The sequence below is a fragment of the Acanthisitta chloris genome, unplaced genomic scaffold (assembly GCF_000695815.1).
Source record: "Acanthisitta chloris isolate BGI_N310 unplaced genomic scaffold, ASM69581v1 scaffold21508, whole genome shotgun sequence".
Classification (NCBI taxonomy): Eukaryota; Metazoa; Chordata; class Aves; order Passeriformes; family Acanthisittidae; genus Acanthisitta; species Acanthisitta chloris.
This window is the reverse complement of record NW_008686785.1, coordinates 16,876-37,456: the sequence shown is the minus strand read 5'-3', so window position 1 is coordinate 37,456 and position 20,581 is coordinate 16,876. Positions and strand designations below refer to the sequence as shown.

Sequence of the window (20,581 nt, the reverse complement as noted above, 5' to 3'; positions counted from 1 at the left end):
GCCACTCAGTGGAAGAAAACTGTGTTCCCTCACTGTCAAGTCTCATATCCCTGACATCCTGTCTTTTTGTTGAGATTTTGGAGGCCTTTGCTGCAGAGGACGATCACTTCGTAAGGAATTGCAGGCGACTCCTGTCCCTCAGCAGTGCTGTGGCCACCATGCCCCAGTATGAGTTCCGGCAGATCTGTGACACTAAGCTGGAAAGCATTAGCAGGAGGCTCACGAACTACCAAGAGGTACAACACTACCAGTTACTGGTGAAGTTTCCAGACAATCCTTCATTGTGATGAGTGGGTCTTAGTATTCTGTACTAACGAATCCAAACTGCTTTGGGGGTGGGTGTCCTGGAGCCATGGAAACAGCTCTGCAAGTTACTGAAATGGCAAGATTGGAGTAAAACAGACCTTGTTTGTTAATGACTCCTTTCAGCTGGTTGGTGCTGTGGGTTATAACATATTATTGCAAGTTAATTTCCACCACGTTAATGAATAAATGTGACAACAGAATGATCCATGTCTTGTTTCCCATGCACGTAAGTACAGTGTATCTCAGTGTAAACAAGCAGGATGTGTGCTGGCTCTGTGCAGCCTCCTGAGCTGTTTGAGAGTGCTAGAAGGTATAGCTAATTGCTTTCATTGCTTTTATGAGCTGTTTTGTAATGTGTTATTCCAGCTGCAGCAGAAGTCTGGATTTCTGGGCTAGGAGTCAGGAAAAGGATTGTCTGTATTGCATCCTAATTTTTTGAAGGTGAAGTAGCACACACCTGCTTTATCTCTCCTAGTTTGCAAGGGAATTGAAAGCCAAGGTGAGCCCAGCCTTCAAACAAGCCGTCACGGAACCACATTCCCTCAGCAGCATGGACTTCTGTCCCACCAACTGCCACGTTAACCTCATGGAGGTGTCCTACCCCAAAAACACTACCTCAGCAGGGAGGTCGTTCAGCATTCGCATTGGACGGAAACCTTCCATTATTGGCCTGGACCCAGAACAAGGTGCTAATTGACTTCCAATTCATACTGATTTTACCTGCATAAAACATTTTGGTTTTCCACTGCTCAGCAAGGTCAGAACAAGTTCCAAGGAAACAGACTTGTGTTTCACTTCTTCCTCCTTGAAATTCTATAGCGAACTCGCAGCCTCCTGGTGTTGTGAGACAGTGATGCCTGTCAGCATAGGGAGGCTGCAGGCAGATGTTTTTGCCTGCTAAGCAGTGTGGGCATCTCATGATGGTGAAGTGTCCTGGACTAAAAGTGACCAGGGCCTGATGGCCGTGCCAGTGCTGTGGAGAGGCTGCATGCAGGGGGACAGCAGGAGCCCATCACACTGCTGTGCTGCTCTCTTTGGCACTGCTAAACAAGTGCCATGCCTTGGAGCTGGAGCTCTGTCAGGGGATCCCTCTGCTGCTAAGTCGCTGCCGTGCAGCGTTTTCCTACAGCCTGGTTGTTGCAGTGCCAGCGTTCTTGTGGTGGCCTCAGGCAGTGTGCTCCCAGGCCCTGTGAAGGGCAGAGTGCAGGAGTGTCTGGGCAGGAGTGCAGAGGAGCCACTCTCCGAGGAGAGGTGCTGGCTGTGCAGGCTGAGCTCGCTGAAGAAGCTGTGCTGGCTCGGAGACGCCAGCGCTGCTGAGGTGGTTAGCAAAGCACCATGCCAAAACAGTCAGCATTTCCCAGGGAAAAGGAGCTGGTTTATCTTCTCCAATGATGTTATTCTGTTTCTTTATACATGCGTGTGTAAGTGTTTGTAGAGCTGGAATAATAACAGACCAACTCCTGAACCTGAATTCGCTGCCTTTGCGTCAAGTGCTTTCAGACACTCCCTGTGCTGTCCACAGGGCTGTATGTGTGGACAGCTGGGCAGTTGCTGCCTTTACTTCCATAATTTAACCTGTTTCTGAACTGCAGTAAATGCAGAACTTCTAGTTGCCATGCCAGGAAAGGAAACAACTTTTTTTTTAAAAGAATGTTTTTGCCATAGAATGTAATTATATAAAATAGTTCTGTGACATTTTTGTTTTCCCTGTTAAAATTCCACCCATCATAAACTGTCATCACTGGGATGGAGTGGGGAAGGTCCTGAGAGTCATATTAACTAGATCCTTCAATGTTTAGTAGGTACCTTAAATCCAGTCTCATATACTCAACATTGCATCACCACTATGGCTGCACCATCCTGGAGATGTGTGACCCCAGAAGATGGAGATCCTGATGGTAGCTTTGGCCAGCAGAATGGAGGAACAGTTCAGGAAGAAAGGGGACTCGGTTTTCTGCTGAAACAAGAAGACTGGGAGATGCAGGACTCATACTTGCACCTTTTTAACAAACTTGACATCGCAGTGAAGGAAATGAAGCAATATGTCTTTCAGATAAATAAGTGAGTACAGAATCCTGTGTGCACTGGGGAGAAATTCTGGTAACACTGAGGCATTAACCTCAGAAAAGGTCTTGTGCTGTCAGCCCCAGCTGTCAGCCTCTTTACTCACCTATCCACACCTGCACTTGCACCACAGCTCCTCGCTGGCAGTGTCAAATCTACTTCTGTGCAGGTCCACTAGTGTATGTGTTACTGTCCTTTGCTCCTAAAAGTCTATCTGGATTCAACAGCCACTGTTTGGCTTACTATATATTCCAAAATAAGAATCTTTTTGATGTCAAGAGCAGTTTTGGAATCCCATATAGACGCTATGAGTTCTGCTCAGCAGCAGCTAAAACATCTCTGTATGATCAACCCTGTATTCTGCTCAAATCCAAATCAGCCCCATACTGGCCACTGAGAAGGAAAGTAACTTTACCCCAGCCAAAACCAGCACATGCAGCAAAACTTCCCTGAGCAGAAAGCACATGGAGCCTTGGCTCAGACATGCCTAGGGAAGGGTGGTCACTGCTGGGTAGAGCCAGCAAGCTGAGGCATTGCCCCAGAGGAGAAACCCAGTGCCGTGGATGAAGAAACAAGCACTGTCAGGGCACCACTGTTCCAGGGACTGAGCTGCACCCTAGAGTAGGAAACAGGACTGGGTGAACTGAGATTCATGGGGATCTCGTGAGGTTTAACAAGACCAAGTGCAAGGTGCTGCACCTGTGTCAGAGCAGTCCAGACTGGGAATGAGGGGACTGAGAGCAGTCCTGCCAGAAGGACTTGTGAGTGCTGGTGGATGAGAGGGTGGATATGAGCTGTCAGTGTGCACCTGCAGCCCAGGAAACCACCCGTGTTCTGGGCTCATCCCCACAGCGTGGGCAGCAGGGGAGGGGGGACTCTTCCCTCTGCCCTGCTCAGGTGGGAACTGCCTGCAGTGCTGCCTGCAGCTCTGGGCCCAGCTCAGGAAGGACATGGAGCTGTTGCAGCGAGTCCAGAGGAGGCACCAGCATGATTAGAGGGATGGAGCAGCTCTGCTGGGAGGAAAGGCTGAGAGAGCTGGGGTTGTTCAGCCTGGAGAAGAGAAGGCTTTGAGATGAACTAATTGGCACCTTGCAGTACCTGAAGGGAGCCCACAGGAAAGATGGAGAAGAGACTGTTCACAAGGGCCTGGAGTGACAGGACAAGGAGCATTGGCTTCACACTGCCAGAGAGTAGGGTAGATCAGGTGTTAGGAAGCAGTCTACACCGTCCCTGCAAGGTGCTGGCAAGGTGCTTCTAATTCACAGTGCTGAATTCCAGCCTGTCACTCCTCTGGTGAGTCCCTGCAAGGTGCTGGCAAGGTGCTTGTAATTCACAGTGCTGGATTCCAGCCTGTCACTCCTCTGGTGGCACTGACAGCTTGTGTTGTACTCTGCAGACTGCTGTCCACCATAACAGAGCCTACAGCAGGTGGTGCCTGTGAGCCTCCATCGGCCGAGGAGACAGCTCCTCCTTCCCTGGCAGCAGAGGAGGGAGATCCCGACAAAGCTGAGCATGGTGGAATCAAGAAGGTCTGTTTCAAAGTTTCTGAGGAGGACCAGGAAGACTCTGGACACGACACAATGAGTTTCAGAGACTCCTACAGGTTAGTCTGAAGATTATGCCACTTTTACCTTACTAATACAATGTTTTGGCATTCTCATCCAGGTATGGATTCAACGAGCAGGTTGTTTCCCAGTCAGTTATCTACTGTTCACTTGGTAGAGTATTCAGTGTCATTGCATTTATTACCATGGACACATATACAGCAAAAAAACTTCCCCCATAACAATCCCAAAATACTAAAGCTTTCAGAAATCTGAATAAAATTAAATAAGTAGGTCTAGCATGACTTTCCCATCCTGTATCTTCAGAAATCTGAATAAAATTAAATAAGAAGGTCTAGCGTGACTTTCCCATCCTGTATTCCGTAGCTAGAAGCTACAGCAGCCCAGCTGAGTCTGGACTGCTTGGTCTTATTATAGCTGCTGTTGCAGGGGGATGTTTCCCTTCGGTTCTGCAACCAGTTTCCCCAAAAGTCTAGGGCACAGAAAGAGAAATTCAGTTTTTTATTTTTAGTGGGCCTTTGAAACCACAAGTGCAAATGTTTATTCAGGTGTCTCAGAGTCTCAGCTTCTGGGACATGATCAGCTGCTGGTTCTCCAGGAATATTTGCTACCAAAGCAAATCTCGCACACTCCAAATCTGTCTTTCTTGGGAGGGAACATTTGGAAACTCAACTTGTGAAGAAATGGAATAACAAGTTGTTGTCATGTCTGACTATTGCAGCTCAAGATCCTTAATAGGCCATTTTTACATTTCTGGTAAGGCCCTAGAGCTGGGAGGGCTGCAGGGACTTCCCTGCTGCAGTCCTGCTGCTTTACTTGCTGTTGGCTGTCACTAGTGCCAGTAGCAATAGGTTCCATCCCCACAGGACTGCAGAAATGGCAGAATGGGAACAGTTTGCATTGGAAAGGGTCTCTGGAGCCCACATGGGCCAGTGTCTTGCTCAGGACAGGGCCAGCAAGGTTGGTTGCTTGGGGTCTTGTCCAGTTGAACACTGGTTGCCTCAGAGGACAGCAAACGCCGTCGGTGACGGAACAGAGCGAGCACATCCACTGCTGAGGTCTGGGCTGAGGCCTCAGTTGTGCTCTGAAGCTGTCTCAGTGAAACCTGCTGCATTTCTTTCACTGCTAACACCTATCCCTGGTTAGTTTAAGCTTCTGTAATTGAGGCTGATCTATTCTGGTAACAAAGTGACAGCACAAACAGTCTCTGTGGGTTTGTCACTTGTTCCAGAATTACACACATAAATACAAGATGAGAAAGATTATTCTGTCTTATCTTTATTAGACAGAGGCAGAGAATGAATCATGTATTACAGATAATAGTTACTCAAGGGGGAATTAAATGTGTTTTGATGGTTTTTGATTTGAAAAACTATTGAGGAGCCACAAAACCAAGCAAATTGCAGACAAGAAATTACCTTGTTTGCGTTAGCCGTGCTCCTTTCCCTGGTGGTGTAATTCATGGGGGGTTGTTCTGCAGAGCAGTTGCCATAAGTATTGATGTTCTTGAGGAAAAACCAGATTTCTTTGATAGTAGATTTACTGAAGGACAGCAAGAACCCCAGCTGGGGTTCTTCAGTTGCTCTTACATTCGCATGGAGATCCAATCTCATGGAGTTTGATTGTCTCTCCTGGGGTTCTTCAGTTGCTCTTACATTCATCTCATAGAGTTTGATTGTCTCTTCCCACTGGATGCCCACAGAGAAGGCTCAGTGCTGTGACCCAGCCAAGGGCTGTGGCCATCCCTGCTGGGCTCAGGGCCCTGCGTTGGCATCCTGTGGTCACTCTGGCAGTCTGGCTGCAGGTCGAGGAGGCAGTGCCAGTGGCCAGTGTGTTGGGGCTGGGTGCAGGGACAGCTCCTGTTCCAGCCCCTTTGCCCTTCTTTGCAGTGAGTGCAACAGCAACCGGGACTCGGTGCTGTCCTACACCAGCGTGCGGAGCAACAGCTCTTACCTGGGCAGCGACGAGATGGGATCAGGTGAGTGCACAGCTCACTCCACAGCTCCTGGCACAGCTGCTAAGGCTTTGCTGATTCTAAGCTCTTGCATACTTACGTTGCAAATGTGGTTTCTTCAGAACTAACCACAAGAACATAGAGATTTGCCTTTTTCTAACATGGAGTATGGCAGAGGTACTGGGCAGGGACGAGTTTCTTTAGTTACTGGACACTTGCATTATATGAAAACACCAAGTATTTTGATCTAAGAACTGGAGATAGAGCAGCAGTGATCTCTCACCCACACCCACCAGTGTGAAGGTGTGGTCTCCTCACAGACTGTGATGTCAGCTAAAAGCTTTTCATCTCTCCATTATTAGGAGATGAGCTTCCCAGTGACATGAGGATCCCTTTAGACAAGCAAGACAAACTTCATGGCTGTCTGGAACACCTTTTTAACCAGGTATGTAAAGCATTATTCTTACACAGAATTGCTTTCTCTTTATCATTGTCAATACAAGAAATTGGAAGTACTAAATTGTGCCATGAGATCATGTTTTGAGGAAGGCAAACTATCAAGATTTTGGGGTGCAGTGCAAGCAAGTATATTATTGGTTTGAGGAATCACTTTTGTTCCCATTCTTGCCTCATGTGATTTAAGCAAGGCTGACCTGCCTTATCCAAGGCATGAGACTAAAGGGAAAAAAGCTTCCATGAAACAAAGAAATGGTCAACAAACTTGTAATCATTTGTATGATACAAATGGATCACACTGACTGATTTCAGGAGGGTTCTCGCAAGTTTAGCCTGCAGATGTCTTTACAGATGTATAGCACAAGAGTTGCTTAGTATTCTCTTACCTCATCAGCATGTATATATATCATCACTCTGCAAAATGCTGTGTTAAATGTGGGAGGCTCCCGAGGCCACCAGGTCCTACTGCTGTTTGTCAGTCATTCCAAAGCACCAACAGTGTAATGGCTTTGGCACTTCCCCACAAGAATTCTGTTTGGATTCTTTTCTGCAAGTCTTGCTGACACTGATTGAAAATACTCCACTTGTAGGTTGATGCAATCAATGCACTTCTGAAAGGACCAGGAATAACTAAGGCCTTTGAGGAAACCAAGCACTTTCCAATGGATCACAGTTTGCAAGGTAAAGAAATAGGTCAATTGTATTTACTAATGTGATTTCCAAGACTTAGCGTGAATGCAGATATGCTATCTGGCCACACAGAGTTCCCTAACTGTCTGGTCTACCCAGTCATGCATGAATGGCAGGTACAGTGTCTGACCACCACATTCTGCATCTTTAAGAGGTCATTTTCATGTGAACTCCTCCAGAAACACACAGAACACTTTTCTGTTCCACACTGCTGAATCCTTGGAGCTCTTTCACAAGTCTCCAAACCCCCTTTGATGTGAACATGTCTCAGAAGGTACCAAGTAGGGCTAAGTCAGATGCAAGGTGAATGAGCACTCTGATGAGCTGAGGAGGGGCTGACCACTGTAGGTCTGAGGCACCACAAGGTTCTTCCTGAGTTTGCTTAATGACTTACTCTGCTTTTCCTCAGACTGGTAATTGCCAGAGTAAACTCCTCCTCACATGGCACTTGTTTTGCAAACTGATTCCCATAGAGAGCAAACAGATGATATGATATTTTCTTTTTCCTCAGGGAGCATGATGGGACTTTGGTCTTAATGGTTTTGGAGCTCAGGATGTGGTTTCTCTTTTCCCTGACATACACAGGACTTTATTTTCTAAACATTTGCTGCATTTCCTTTCCCACTTGAAATCTGAAATGTTCCCTATTATCCCTGCTGTACCTCAGGTGCTATGGCCACGCTACAACCTCTGACAAGCTCTGGCTTTAGTTACAGTGGCAAACTCTAGAGCTGGAGAGCTTTTCTTCCCTGACTCCAGAAATAACTCCTGTGAGGTTCTGTTACATGAACTCGTCTTTACAAACATTCACATTTATGTAGAATGTTAGTCTTTCCATGCATTGTTTGAATGAAGGGAAGAAATAACAGACACTTCCTTTATTTTATTTTGCCTAAACAGAGTCTCATTATTAAAACTAGATTAATTACCCTGAGAGACTTTTGGTTAACTGATGATTCCATTCCCATCACAGTAAGGAGCACACTGCTTACACTCAGCTGGAATCCTGGACCACAGTGTCTGTTTAATAGCTGCCAAAGGTGCCTCTTGGTGGTGGATGGACGTTGGAATGCTCTCTGGTTCCTGTCCAGGAGCAGTTCCTTGGCACAGTTTTTCTGTGTTTCTCTGACTGCTTATGCATCTCATCACTAACAGTGGGGTATTTGGCTTAGTTACACAGCTAAGTCTTGGAGAATAAATTTCCTACTCTGTAATTAAATAATTGGCTTTCATCAGGTGAAAGAAAGCAGAATATTTCAAAACTTCATATCAGCATTTGATCTGATTCTGCGCAGCCAGAGACTCTAGATCTGCCCAGCACAGCTGCCTGCATGGCATTAAAGGCAGGGGAAACAGGAGGGGGTTCTGTGCTGGTGAGAGGGGCAGAGGTCTGTGCATGTCACCTGTGTCCACAGTGCTGAAAGCAGTCAGGGACTGCTGAGTGTGGGAACAGTCTTTTTGCCTCTCTTGGTTCTGTTTGAGAACCGTTTTAGTTCGGTTACTGCTATTGATTCTGCCTCTGCTTTCACCTGTGCACACATGGTGACTCCTAAGCCACTCTCAGCTATGCAGCATTTCCTTAATGGCTAACACACCTCTTGCTTTCTAGAGTTCAAACAGAAGGAAGAAACCACTGTTAGGTGCCGGAATAACATTCAAGCCAGCATCCAGGAAGATCCGTGGAACCTCCCACTGTGCATCAAGAACCTCGTGGAAATCATACAGAAACACGTGGAAGGTCTGTAAATAAGGACAAGTTTGTTACTGGCTTCAGGGAGAAAAGATGTTGAACTAGTCGAGTCTAGCAGCTGATTTTACATTTTTATCTCAACTTGTAAGAAGGCTGTTCTGGGCTCTGGAGGGGAGCAGGTGGAGCAGGTTGTGGCCTGCAGAGTCCTGCTGCTGTAGGGTAAGGTCACACCTGTGCAGCAGTTGCAAAGGGCTCTCCCTGGTGAAGCACTGGACATTGATCCCCTCCTTAGGGGTTCATTTGCAAGTGCTGTTTGTTCCCAGTAATTCCTGGTAGCTAACAGAGCGTTTAGCCAGTAAGATTCTTTGCTTTACACCTTGTTTTTTTCCATCATGAACATGTCTGTGTGAGTGAGGACTCCCAGAGTAAACAGCCCTGGCCATGCAGGGGCAGGGGGGGACAAGGACACTGTTCACCAGATGCGATCGCATCTGCCTTGGCATCGTGTTGACTACAGCATTCCTTTTCTTCACTGTTTTAGATGGGAAGAATCAGCTGCTTTTGGCCTTGTTAAAATGCACAGGTAAGGGCTTTTCAGTTACTGCAAAGCAACAACATGCATACAGAAGACCCTAAGACAGTTTTATGTGCATGCACCTGCACACATCGAAATGTGATGTATTTCCTTAGCACTTAGGTTTTTCCCCTGGCATTCTGTGCTAACATTTCTCCTGCTCTGCACCTAGACCAGCCTTCCATGCATCTGACATCTGTTCTTCAGTTTACATGCTGTCAGTTCACTGTAGCCTGCTCGTGTTATCTGGCTGGTTGCTGATGTTTAACAAGCACTGTATTTCTTTCTACCGTCCTCACTTTTCCCTCTATACCACTCTCCTTCCCAGACAGTCTTTACTGCTTCCTGCTATGGTGAGAACATGCAGCAAAAATGAGATCTATTGCACAACCTTCTGTGAGACCAAGGACTCTGTCATCTTTCCAAACAGAGCAGGAGTGTGGGGAGTTAGGATTGTCTAGAGTGAAATTACAGCCAGGACAAACTAAGGCCTTAAGTGTGCAGGGAGCACCTAAGTCCCTAGGGACATCAGGAACCTGTTGCCATGCACCAAACAGAGCAAGGGACAGGTCTTTCCAAGGAGCTAATGCACAATCTTTTTGTAATTGTAGGACCTATCTGGTGTCTTTTTGTTTGAAAAAGAGGTAATAAATAACTGGAATAGTTTGTCATTGTTTCACTGTGCCAGATTTCAGTCTCAAATCTGCACAGAATGAAGATGAGAGATTTCTCTGGCTCTGTATTACCTCTCAGCTCCTGCCAGGGCTGGTCCATGGGTCTGTCCAAACCAGCCTGTGGAGTCAGATTAGTGACCATAAGGGCTGTTTTTACTGATAGCAGTATCTCTCTGTGTGTGCCCCATCTCCTGCAGCATTTTCATGAACATCCTCTGGAAAGAAGGATGGTTGCCTGTAAGCTGAGAACATGGCCCAGGGCCTAGAGTGTATTAGTCAGTCTATTGTGTTCAGTGCTTATAAAAATAACCCAGACCTTCAAAGCCTCTGGGTGATGTCTTCAGCTTTTTTCCCTAGGGAACACTGCCTTGTCAGTGAGAGCCTGCTGCACGGCAGAGCTTGCTGGAGGAGCTGGAGCCCCTGGGAAGTAGCTCTTCACTTATTCATGTGTCTCTGGCCTGCAGTCCCCTTAAGTGTGACAAGGGTGATTTGACCAGTATGTGGCTGCCTGGCAGGCAGACTGGAAGCAAAGTTAACACGGGGGAAATTCTCCCAGGAAACATAAACCAATTGGTACTGTATGGACAGGCCCAGTTAATGCATTAAGCATATGGGAAGCCCACAAAATACAGATGGATGGGGAAAGATGAATCTCTAATAGCCCAGGAGAAAAGTAATGGCAGAGACCTTCTTTCAATGATTCTCTTGCTTCTGTAAACATAAAAAATAGGGAATCAGCCCAGGTATGGCTGTAACTAAGGAATTATAGCTCTTTCCAGTCAGAAGGAGCATGCAGATGGCAGAGGGAGTAGTAAACAGTCAAGTGGACTAGAAAATCTTTCAACATGCATGTATGCCAGCTATGCTGTCTCTGTCTGTCCACCCAGGTCACACAGCAAGGAGAGGTTATCTGTTCAGCTGGTGCAGAGCTGCAGCAGGAGCTGAATGTCATGCCACACACACAGACTGCTTTGTTGGCAGTGAGATGAAAGACAAGTGTACTCATGAGTTCTTTGTGCTTCTCTCCCCTTCTCTGGCAGATACTGAGCTGCAGCTGAGACGTGATTCCATCTTCTGTCAGTCTCTTGTGGCTGCTATTTGTACCTTCTCAGAGCAGTTACTGGCTGCTCTCAACCACCGATACAACAACAATGGGGAGTACGAAGAGAGCAGCAGAGATGCCAGCAGAAAATGGCTGGAACAGATAGCAGCCACTGGGGTTTTACTGAACTTCCAGTCTCTTCTCTCTCCCACCGTGGTAAGATGAAGAGCTGTGGCACCCTGAGGGCTGCTCACACTTGCCTGTATGATTCCGTGCCACTCACAGCTCAGCCCTTCATTCTGGCAGCATGTTCAGACCCTCACTACAGCAAACTCGAGGTTCCTGCTGCTGACAGCCGAGTGCCCACATTCCTTATCCCGTCATCTTCACCTCCTCACAAATACTGGAGCCCCTGTTACACCAGAACACTGTAGGAACCCATCTGCCTCGTATTTGGAACAAAGCTGCTGCATTTAGGGAGGTTTCAGCTATGGGTGCCACGAGTGTGTCCTGCCACCTCCTGGCGAAGACACACGTTCCCAAACAGGCAAGAAAGTTCTGAGTATTGCTGCTCAGACAATGCCAAACATCTCAGCTGTTGCCCATACCCTAGACACCTGTGGAGGACCTGGGCTGCAGCCTCTCAGGCCCACTCTGCTGGGGCCCAGGCACCACAGCTCAGGACAGGAGCTGTGTTGGCATAGTTCATCTGCACCTCATGTGCAGATAAGCTGCAGCTACAGGAGATCAGCTACCACTGCTGTAAAAATGCTAAGAAAAAAGGAGCTTTAAAAAAGACAAGGAGTTCTGACACTATGGAGAAGGGAATTTTGTTCTGACTTTGTAAACACTGTAGATTGAGTGTGGGGTTTTTTATAAAACACAATCCAAACCATCTGTGCATGTACCTGCTATTTCTTTACATTGCATGGAGCTTATGGACGTGTTTTACAGTAACTGATTGCCTGTTCTGCACAGAGTAAAGTTTGAAGACAAACTTACTCAGTCCTTAAACCTCTCTACTCTGGATCATGTCAAATGGCATCTAAGCAAAGGGTGGCCCAACTTGTATCACAGAGTGAGTGAATGTTAGTAATTACCTGGCTGGGATGGAGTTCATGGAAACTCACTAGGGCAGTGCTCATCCCCCTGGGGAGGTCCCAGCTCAGTGCTGTGCTCAGCTTTGGGCACTCCCTGCCCAAAGGCCATTGAGGCACTGGAGCAAGTCCAGCCAAGGGCAACGAGGGCAGCAAAGGGCAGAGCACATGGGGAAAGGCTCCACCAGAGAGGTGGTGGAGTCACCATCCCTGGAAGTGTTTAAGAGGTGTCTGGAGCTGGTGCTGGAGAAAATGGTTTAGGGGTTACAGCAGTGATAGGTTAATGGTTGGACTTGATGATCTTAAAGGTCTCTTCCAACCTTGATGATTCTGTGATTCTCTAAAAGCTCCACTCTCTGCTCTAGGTCTCCTGAAGCAAAGCATGCACATAACTCATCTCCTGGCAGATAATAACCTATTTGTATCTGTTTCCTTGCTCTACAGAAGGAGGAGCACACCATGCTGGAAGACATCCAGGTCACCCTGTCTGAACTAGACAAAGTTGCCTTCTATTTCAAGCAGCTGGATGAAAGTCTTGTAGCAAGTAAGTATTCTCTCTTTCTTTGAAGCTTTTTCTGTTATGCGTTATGGGTTAATATCCTCCACGATTATAAAGCTGAGGACCATGTCACAGCTGGAGAGCACTGGGCAGGGTCTCTGCAGCATTGCTGCATTCCCTCAGCGTGCACTGCAGACACCGCGCGGAGCAGGACGGCCACGGCGCGCGGCGCTGCGTGCTCTGGGGGCTGCAGCTCTGGCCCGTGCCAGTGTGCCTGGTCTGTGCCTCTGTGCACGGGGGGATGGCAGGAGATGAGCTGCTCCTGAGAGATGTGGTGAAGCCCCAGCTCTTCAGTGTCCAGTGTCCTGCCCTGCCAGCTCTCTCTGCATGTTTATTGGCTATGAGATGCATGAACCAAGATGGGATTTTAAGTCGTCACCATGTTCCCTGGATTTGCATCAAACATCAGGCCAGGTCGCACTGGCTGTTGTCTCTTGAGGGATGCTATTTCAGAGCCTGCATTCTCTCCATAAAGGCTCTCCCTTATCATCATGTGGTGCAGATGTGAGATGTCATTAGGGAATTAACAAACCCAGAGAGCAGTGATTTCACAGCTCTCCTGCTGCCTTGTCTTTATTTCTCCAGATACTCATGTCTTCTACCACGTCGAAGGAAGTCGCCAGGCCTTGAAGGTTATCTTTTATCTGGACAGTTACTACTTCTCCAGGCTGCCTGCTCGGTTTCAGAACGGGGGAAGCTTGAAGCTGCACACGGTGCTCTTTACAAAAGGTGTCTATCAAAGGTTTCTTGAGAAAAATGAGCTAACTAATGATGTTGAAAGATTCGAAATAAAGAGTGACCATGAAGCTCTTAAAGAATGTGGCTGAGACCTACAGACCCATTTGAGCAGATGTTTCTATAGACCTGGGGATGAGGCTTTTCGACAGAGCCAAGAGAACAAGATATGCCTGTTTGGGGCTTTTATGTGCTTCCTCTAAAGACCATAGAGACATTGCACTGGACTGCATGGATAGTCTGAGCTAGTGTAGTATCAGGAGATGTGCCCAGGCCCCAGATGAGCTTTTTAAAAAGCAAACACCATGACAGAATCATCTGGTCTGGAAATGCACTTGATAAGCAAATATTCACACCAAAATACAAACCAGGAAATTCCCTTCAAGGGACCATTAACGGGGAGTTAATTGCTGCTAGACTGACCTGCTTTCTGTGAGCTCACCCTTACCATACTCTACCACTGTACTCCATCCTGGGGAAGGCAATAAATTTGTGCAGTGACAGAATCAGCCTTGACATGATCCAACAGTCACCTGCTGAGCCATGAGATGATACAGAGACAAACTAATGGCAAAGTTTAAGTAAAATGTTCTCTTCTTCAGCTTTGGAGAGTGTGGAGGGGCAATCACAACCTGCTGGCTCATCTCTGGAAGAGCTCCCACAGCAAATTAACAGTATTTCACTTGAAAAAGTGCAGCAATACTACCGTAAACTCAGGTATGCCATGCTTCTGCTTTGCCTTAAGACACTGAGAATTTCAGCACACTCCTTGCTAAGGGCCTTAAAATTGACTGAAAGAGAGATTCCATTCCTGGTGGGTTTTTTTGTACAAATGTGATTCCTGGAGATCCTCACTGTGGGAAACTTGTTAATTTTCTTCCCATAGTTGAGCTGATTCTGAGGGAGTGCCCTGTGCAGGCTGAAATTCCCATCAAACCTGATCTCAGAATTTTGTGCAGAGCTAAAATTGCATCTTTATGAGGCATTAGAATGTTTTAGTATAGTCTGTAAGTTACTGTGTCAGTCTTTCGATAAGAAAGCAGATCTTCAAGTACAAGATTTTCGGCATAGCTTTCTCAGCTGTTTTATACAAGACAGTATACATATATGTGCTTGAAATGGGACAAACCAGCTAATGTAGTTCTTGCTGGCCTTTTTGCAGGACATTTTACCTAGAGAGATCAAACTTGCCCACTGATTCCAATACTACTGCAGTGAAGATTGACCAGGTATTGTTGCTGCTTTTATTTCCTCAGTAAATTCTATCCTAGAAGTAGTATTTCTCCATCTCTAAAATCCCAGCTGTGGGATATCTTGTATGCCAGAGCTGTACAAACCCAAATAGCATTTAAAAGTGTTCCCTACCCTGAGAGGGTAATCTGAATTTCTCTGAAGCTTGGCTACAGTTTTTCTGTTGAGAAGATGTGCAGACCCAGGACAGACAATGAACGCCCTTAACCTCGGCACTGATGGGGCTCGTGTGCCCCTGACTGGCCCTGCCAAACATGCCATCTGATGCCAGAAGGAATGGGTCCATCTTCCTCTCCCACAGTGATGCTTTGCCCACAGCTAGGGCAACCAGGAGGCAGCCAGGACTGCCCTGCGCCGCGTGCCGGGCACTGTCTGCCTGTGGATAGCAGCACAGGCTGCTGCAGGGAGCACGAGGTCAGGGCTTGTCATACACCTTGCAGACCACCTTGTGACTTGTGAGAACTGCAAAGAGTTGCCCCGAGCCTAAGTAACTGTATTTTGCCACTTACAAAGTTCATGTATATGAACAAACAGTATGAACAAACAGTTGTGACTGTGGCGTTTACTGTCATGTTGACTATTGTGCTTAGACACAGCATAAAGACTTGTCAGTGCCTTTATCACTGAGGGTGTAATTATGCCACTGATGTTGTTGCTTTGTTTAGCTTATTCGCCCTATCAATGCAATGGATGAGCTCTGCAGGCTGATGAAGTCTTTCATCAGTACAAAACAGCAGCCAGGCTGTGCCAGCAGCAGCACGGCAGGGACTGCCCTGCTGCCTGTGTCCTCTGAGCTCTGCTACCGCCTGGGAGCCTGTCAGATCACCATGTGTGGCACTGGGATGCAGAGGTGAGAGTCAGGAAACCTGTGTGCTACCTGAGTGAGGACAGCTTTCGTCTTTGCTAGACATTGGAGTCTACTCAAAGCAGAATAAGGTAGCAGGGACCTAAATCTGCTGACACCTTTACTTCAGGTGGATTGTGACTTTCAATACTTTTATTAATAAGTAATATTGACACACAAAAGTTTTTGTGTTTCAGTGCATCGACCAGTGCAACTGCCAGAGTGATCTCATTGCACAGAACTTGCACTCAGCACTTCACTGTCTGCAGCCACAAGTGGGAATGTAGGACGTTGCTCAGAATAGCTTTAGAGTCTTGGTGTGTGCATGCATTGGGTTTTTTTTAAATACGCCACTGTTCTTCCAGTGACTCAAAAGTAAAGATTCATCTTGAATCCCTTTAAAGGAATTGATGCAGAAGAGCAGTAATGTGACTCAAACAACTGCAGTACCTAGGGGTAACAAGGCTGGAAGTGCAGGACTGAGGTCATTTGGTAGTTTTGTAGGCAAAAAAACTCCTAACAAAGTAAATGTAAGTACACTAGCTAACAAAAGTAATACTTAACAGGTCAGTGTCCTGTGCATAGCTGTTTGTACTTGGTAAACCACAGGTCCCATTTACAGTCTCATGTTCCCTTGTCCAGGAGTACATTGAGTGTGTCCCTGGAGCAAGCAGCCACCCTGGCTCGAAGCCACGGACTTCTGCCCAAGTGTATCATGCAAGCTACAGACATCATGCGCAAGCAAGTGAGTGTATGGCTGTGTCTGCCACATGGCACCATCTTCACCCCAGGGGCATGGGGTACAAACAGCAGTTTGTTCTGGTGTGGCACTGCAAACCACGTATTAATGTCTGAGCAGCTGCACCTGTGCTTGACAGGAGCCAATTAACTTTTGCATGTACAACCATTACAGCAATTAAGATATATGCCTCAGTACACGTTATTGAAATTGTGTGCCTTGATGGTTAGAAAGGAGAGACTGTGCAGCATGTTTAAGACAGTTTCTGTATAGAAATAAACCAAGTCTCGATCAGAGTTAGATAGCAGAAACTCCCTCGTGCTAGACAGCAGTGCTTGTAAAGTGCTTTGGGACTAATTCCATCTTCTAAGTAAACACAGATGACTAATGTAGCCCCCCAATGGATTCCAGATCTTTTAGAAGTAGTTAATGGATTCTCAGATAGGAACCATACTCCCATTACAGTATTTTCCCCTAAGGATCATCTGCTTTACTGATACTATCAGTACCATAAATTCTCTGTTTCCATAGGGACCAAGGGTTGAGATCTCTGCCAAGAATCTGAAAGTGATGGACCAAATGCCCCAGTGTGCACCTCGGTAGGTTATTATGTATTATATGTTTTCTCTGAGTGCTGGTTTTATGTTTCTGTAACAATTGTGGAGTTCCTGTTGTAACCAAAGTAGCAACACTAGGGGAAAAAAAATTTTTTAAATCCTGTTGTACTAAGCTAAGTGCACTGTAGATTAATCAGCTTTGCTGCTTGCAATTTGTAGATCATCAGCTTTAAAGGTTTCTGCATTTTCTGAATCAAACACAGCTGCTCAGAGAGAAGGGTCTTTGTTGGGCTGTTGCTGTGAGTTGGCAGAACTGGTGATTGACAGTCATCTGTGGAATGCTTAGAAAGAACATTTCCTGAGCAGCAAATTGGACTGCAGATGTGCCGAGAGAAATCCTGGGCTAATACTGTGGTGCTTACAAGAGGCCTGGCAGAGCAGGTTTATGAGCAAGCACTTCCAGTCAGAGTGACCCTCTGGGGCAGTGCAGCCCTGGGGAAGATCAGGTGCCCAGGGTGGGCAGCTAGAGGTGTTCATCTCTCTCTACAGGAGAAGAATATCTTTATTTTTAAGAAAAGTATCTCTGATCAGTTTCTTCCAATTTCATCTCTCAGAGAGAAAAGAATATTCTTTAATGAACTGGAACACACCATCTTCCCACAATGGCAGTGACTAACCAGTACAGTTTAGATGACAGTATGTACAGAATCAGTACAAATACCAGAGAAACTTCTGATCCTGCTCTTGGTAATGGCATTGTTTACATGAAGGCAAAACAGTTCTGGCCTGCAGGAATCAGCATTGGAAAAGATCCAGCAAAGTCTGTGCCAGCCCTTCAGGGAGAGAGGGTGTATTTGCTAGTGCCAGAGTATTCCCAAGAGCACCCTGGTTCAGTGTCAGGGAGACTTCCTTACACACTGATGTCTTACTCACCCATTAAGACTTCTGAGTTAGTCTAAACAAGCCCCTCTTTTTACTTTTCTTTCTCTGCTATCTGCTTCTCAAAATGTTTATAGAAAATGGTTTTAAACTTTAGAGCCTGTGAGGATGCTGACTGGCACAGTCTGGCCTTGGTCCATTTTCTCAGAGACGTTAAAGAAAGCATTTTGCATTTAGAACCTTACCCTTCTGCTGGGTTGTAACTGCCGTTTCGGACTCGATTGTGGCACTAGTGTTGGCTCCTGACCCCAGGGCTCCTGTGCCAGCCTGCAGCGTTTGGGCACTGAGCTTATTCTGCCTTGCTAACAGCTGTGCACTGGTTCCATTTCTGTGACCAGAGCAGCATGCTGTGTTCAGAAAGAAACAGCTTTGCAAACAAATCACAGGACGAGGCATCTCTTTTCTTTTTAATACACTCTAAATCACAGTGATAAATTCCAGGACTATTTGCTTGGATTGTTTCAGGGCAGTGAAGTTCAGACGTGTGTTCCTCCAGGGTTCCATCATCATAATCTGAAATACAGCTAAACAGAGTTAAAAGGAGATCTGGTGAATTAATGTTCATTCTCAGGATTCTGTTTCCTAGCACTGAGGTTTGTCAAGCTCTGTAATAGCAGTCTGGAAAGAAAGGTTAAAAAAGGCTTGAGTTTATTCACATGTAAAGAAGAAAAACCCAAGAAAAAGCTACCACAGAGTCATAGATGACTGACAGTCACCATGCACTTAGGTTCAACCCCTGCTCTCCTCTGCTAATCTTGTGAGTCAAAAAATTTCTCTGAAAAGGCAATCATGAATTTTACAGTCTGCTCGGCCATGTCAATAAGCAAATGTGTTGTTTTATGTCTCTGGTATCCCCATCTCTGTGAGGGGAAACTGTTTTGTTCAGAAAAATGCTGAACTGGGTTTAAAACCAAAAGAAATAGAAAAAGAGGGAAGAGACTGTTGAGCCAAAATCAAAAGGGAGTGATGGAGAATCTCAAATAATATTTTGATAATGATTGTTAAGAACTTTAGTTAGCAGATTGCTAGTGGCACTTCTAAATTTGCAGTCACTGAGGTTAACAGTAGTGGTGTTCTTGCTGTGGCCTCACCCCCTCAGCTTGCAGCAGGGCGACCACACCAGTCCCTGTGCTGTTATCCTCGTGGTATTTACATCCTTGTTCTCCATCTGCCCCAAAGGCTCTACAGGCTGTGCCAGCCACCCACGGACGGGGACTTGTAGGAGGGGGAGGCACCTCCTGGCAGAGTTCAGCAGTGAGAGCCCTGCCCAGGGAGCCCACGCACCAGCCCTGACCGTGCTGTCAGAGAGGAACAGCTACTGCCCTGCTCTGCGGGAGATGGACCTGCTGCCCCCAGGCCCCGAGAATCTGCGTTTGAACTCCTGCAGCACGCGCAGGACTCCAGTATTGCTTTGGCTTCTTGAAGAAATTCTTGAAACAGACACCACAGGGCTAGGATGGAAGTTGCTGCCATTTGCTAGATGCCTGGAAAAGTGACCATCGTTCTTCAAGAAAGCTCAGTTTTCCTGGGGCTTGTTTGTGCCGTGGCCTCCGAGACAGGGATCAGTTCAGACAGTCCTGATGGACACCATTCTCCCTCCCTGCACTGCCCTGGCAGCACTGCACTGCCTGCAGCATTCTGCTCAGCAGCCTTGAGCAGCAGCTTCATAGACACCACCAGTTCATGAACTGACCTGCACTTTTGACCACAGAATAGCACAATCTATGGTTTATTCAAATACGAACATAAGGAATTTCTTCTGGAGTAATTTTCCCCTTCAGCCCACTGAGAATTGATCTCTCTATGCTGCAGAGTATACATTCCATAATGCTTCTTACCATTACTTCATTTGACTGACTGTAGCTTTCAGGTTTTGATTAACTCTTTTTACTAATGCCCTGTGGTAATGTACTCTGGGATACAGTGCTAGTGAAGAGGAGTGACGGATTCTAAAGGAAACTTTACAAAGGAAGAGTACAGCCTTATAATCTCGTGATTAGAACAGATGAGCTTTTAAAACAGCAGAAGGACTATACTTATTTATGTGGAGTGGAATAATCTGTGTTTTCGATCATGTTCTTATATGCAAAGTTTAAACACAAACTCTATTGCCTGAAGTGGGACCAACACGCTGCAACGACACAGCTGCTCCCAGTTCACCAAGATCAGCGTTATTTAAAATCTTCCTGTATTTAAGTAGTCATTAATACAGCTGTTAAGGTGCAGTAGGGATGCTTTTAAGTTAAGAGAAGAAAGGAATCGTGTATATAATGTACTTTATTTTTTCTTGTTTGAAAAGTTGTTCTCCATTCTGTCAGTATTACCCTAAGCACAGTAATTTTCCCAGATTACTGGCTAGAACTACTGGAAACATGTCAGCAGTCTCAGGACAGAAGCAATGTTCTTCTGGAGCGAGTGCCTTAACACGACCAGCCCTCCCTGCCAAGCCCTCCCTGCCCGTCCCAGCAGCAGAGGTGTCACAATCCTCTGCTCCTGCACAGCCTCCTCTCCACCAGCTCCCAGCCGGGAGGTCCCGGAGCGCTTTGCAGTGATGGATGTTCTAGGAAATAGAGGTCGGGGGGGTTTATTTGTGATGTTGTTTGGGTTTTAGTTGACTTACTTTATTAACATCCAAGCCGGGAGGTCCCGGAGCGCTTTGCAGCGATGGATGTTCTAGGAAATAAAGGTCTGGGGGGTTTATTTGTGATGTTGTTTGGTTTTTAGTTGACTTACTTTATTAACATCTGGACCAACTCAAAAACTAAGATTAGACTTTTTATTTTGACATGAAGGCCTCTCAAATCCTTATAGTCTTCACTCCAGCACGACATGGCTTATGACCAGT

General features: G+C 46.4%; 1 protein-coding gene across 1 annotated transcript in view; it reads left to right on the top strand.

Moving 5' to 3' along the window:
- The window catches only part of PREX1 (phosphatidylinositol-3,4,5-trisphosphate-dependent Rac exchange factor 1), a gene marked incomplete at its 5' end in the record, with an annotated part of 69,424 nt that extends 50,466 nt beyond the window's left edge, over window positions 1–18,958 (top strand). The window contains 18 exon segments of the mRNA XM_009080335.1: window positions 75–236; window positions 782–992; window positions 2,109–2,367; window positions 3,767–3,973; window positions 5,825–5,913; window positions 6,252–6,334; window positions 6,936–7,026; window positions 8,645–8,773; window positions 9,267–9,308; window positions 11,014–11,231; window positions 12,557–12,656; window positions 13,257–13,400; window positions 14,009–14,123; window positions 14,569–14,635; window positions 15,323–15,507; window positions 16,144–16,246; window positions 16,772–16,839; window positions 18,916–18,958. Coding sequence (XP_009078583.1) covers window positions 75–236; window positions 782–992; window positions 2,109–2,367; window positions 3,767–3,973; window positions 5,825–5,913; window positions 6,252–6,334; window positions 6,936–7,026; window positions 8,645–8,773; window positions 9,267–9,308; window positions 11,014–11,231; window positions 12,557–12,656; window positions 13,257–13,400; window positions 14,009–14,123; window positions 14,569–14,635; window positions 15,323–15,507; window positions 16,144–16,246; window positions 16,772–16,839; window positions 18,916–18,958 — 2,316 coding nt within the window.
- Window positions 18,959–20,581: the final 1,623 nt, after the last annotated feature.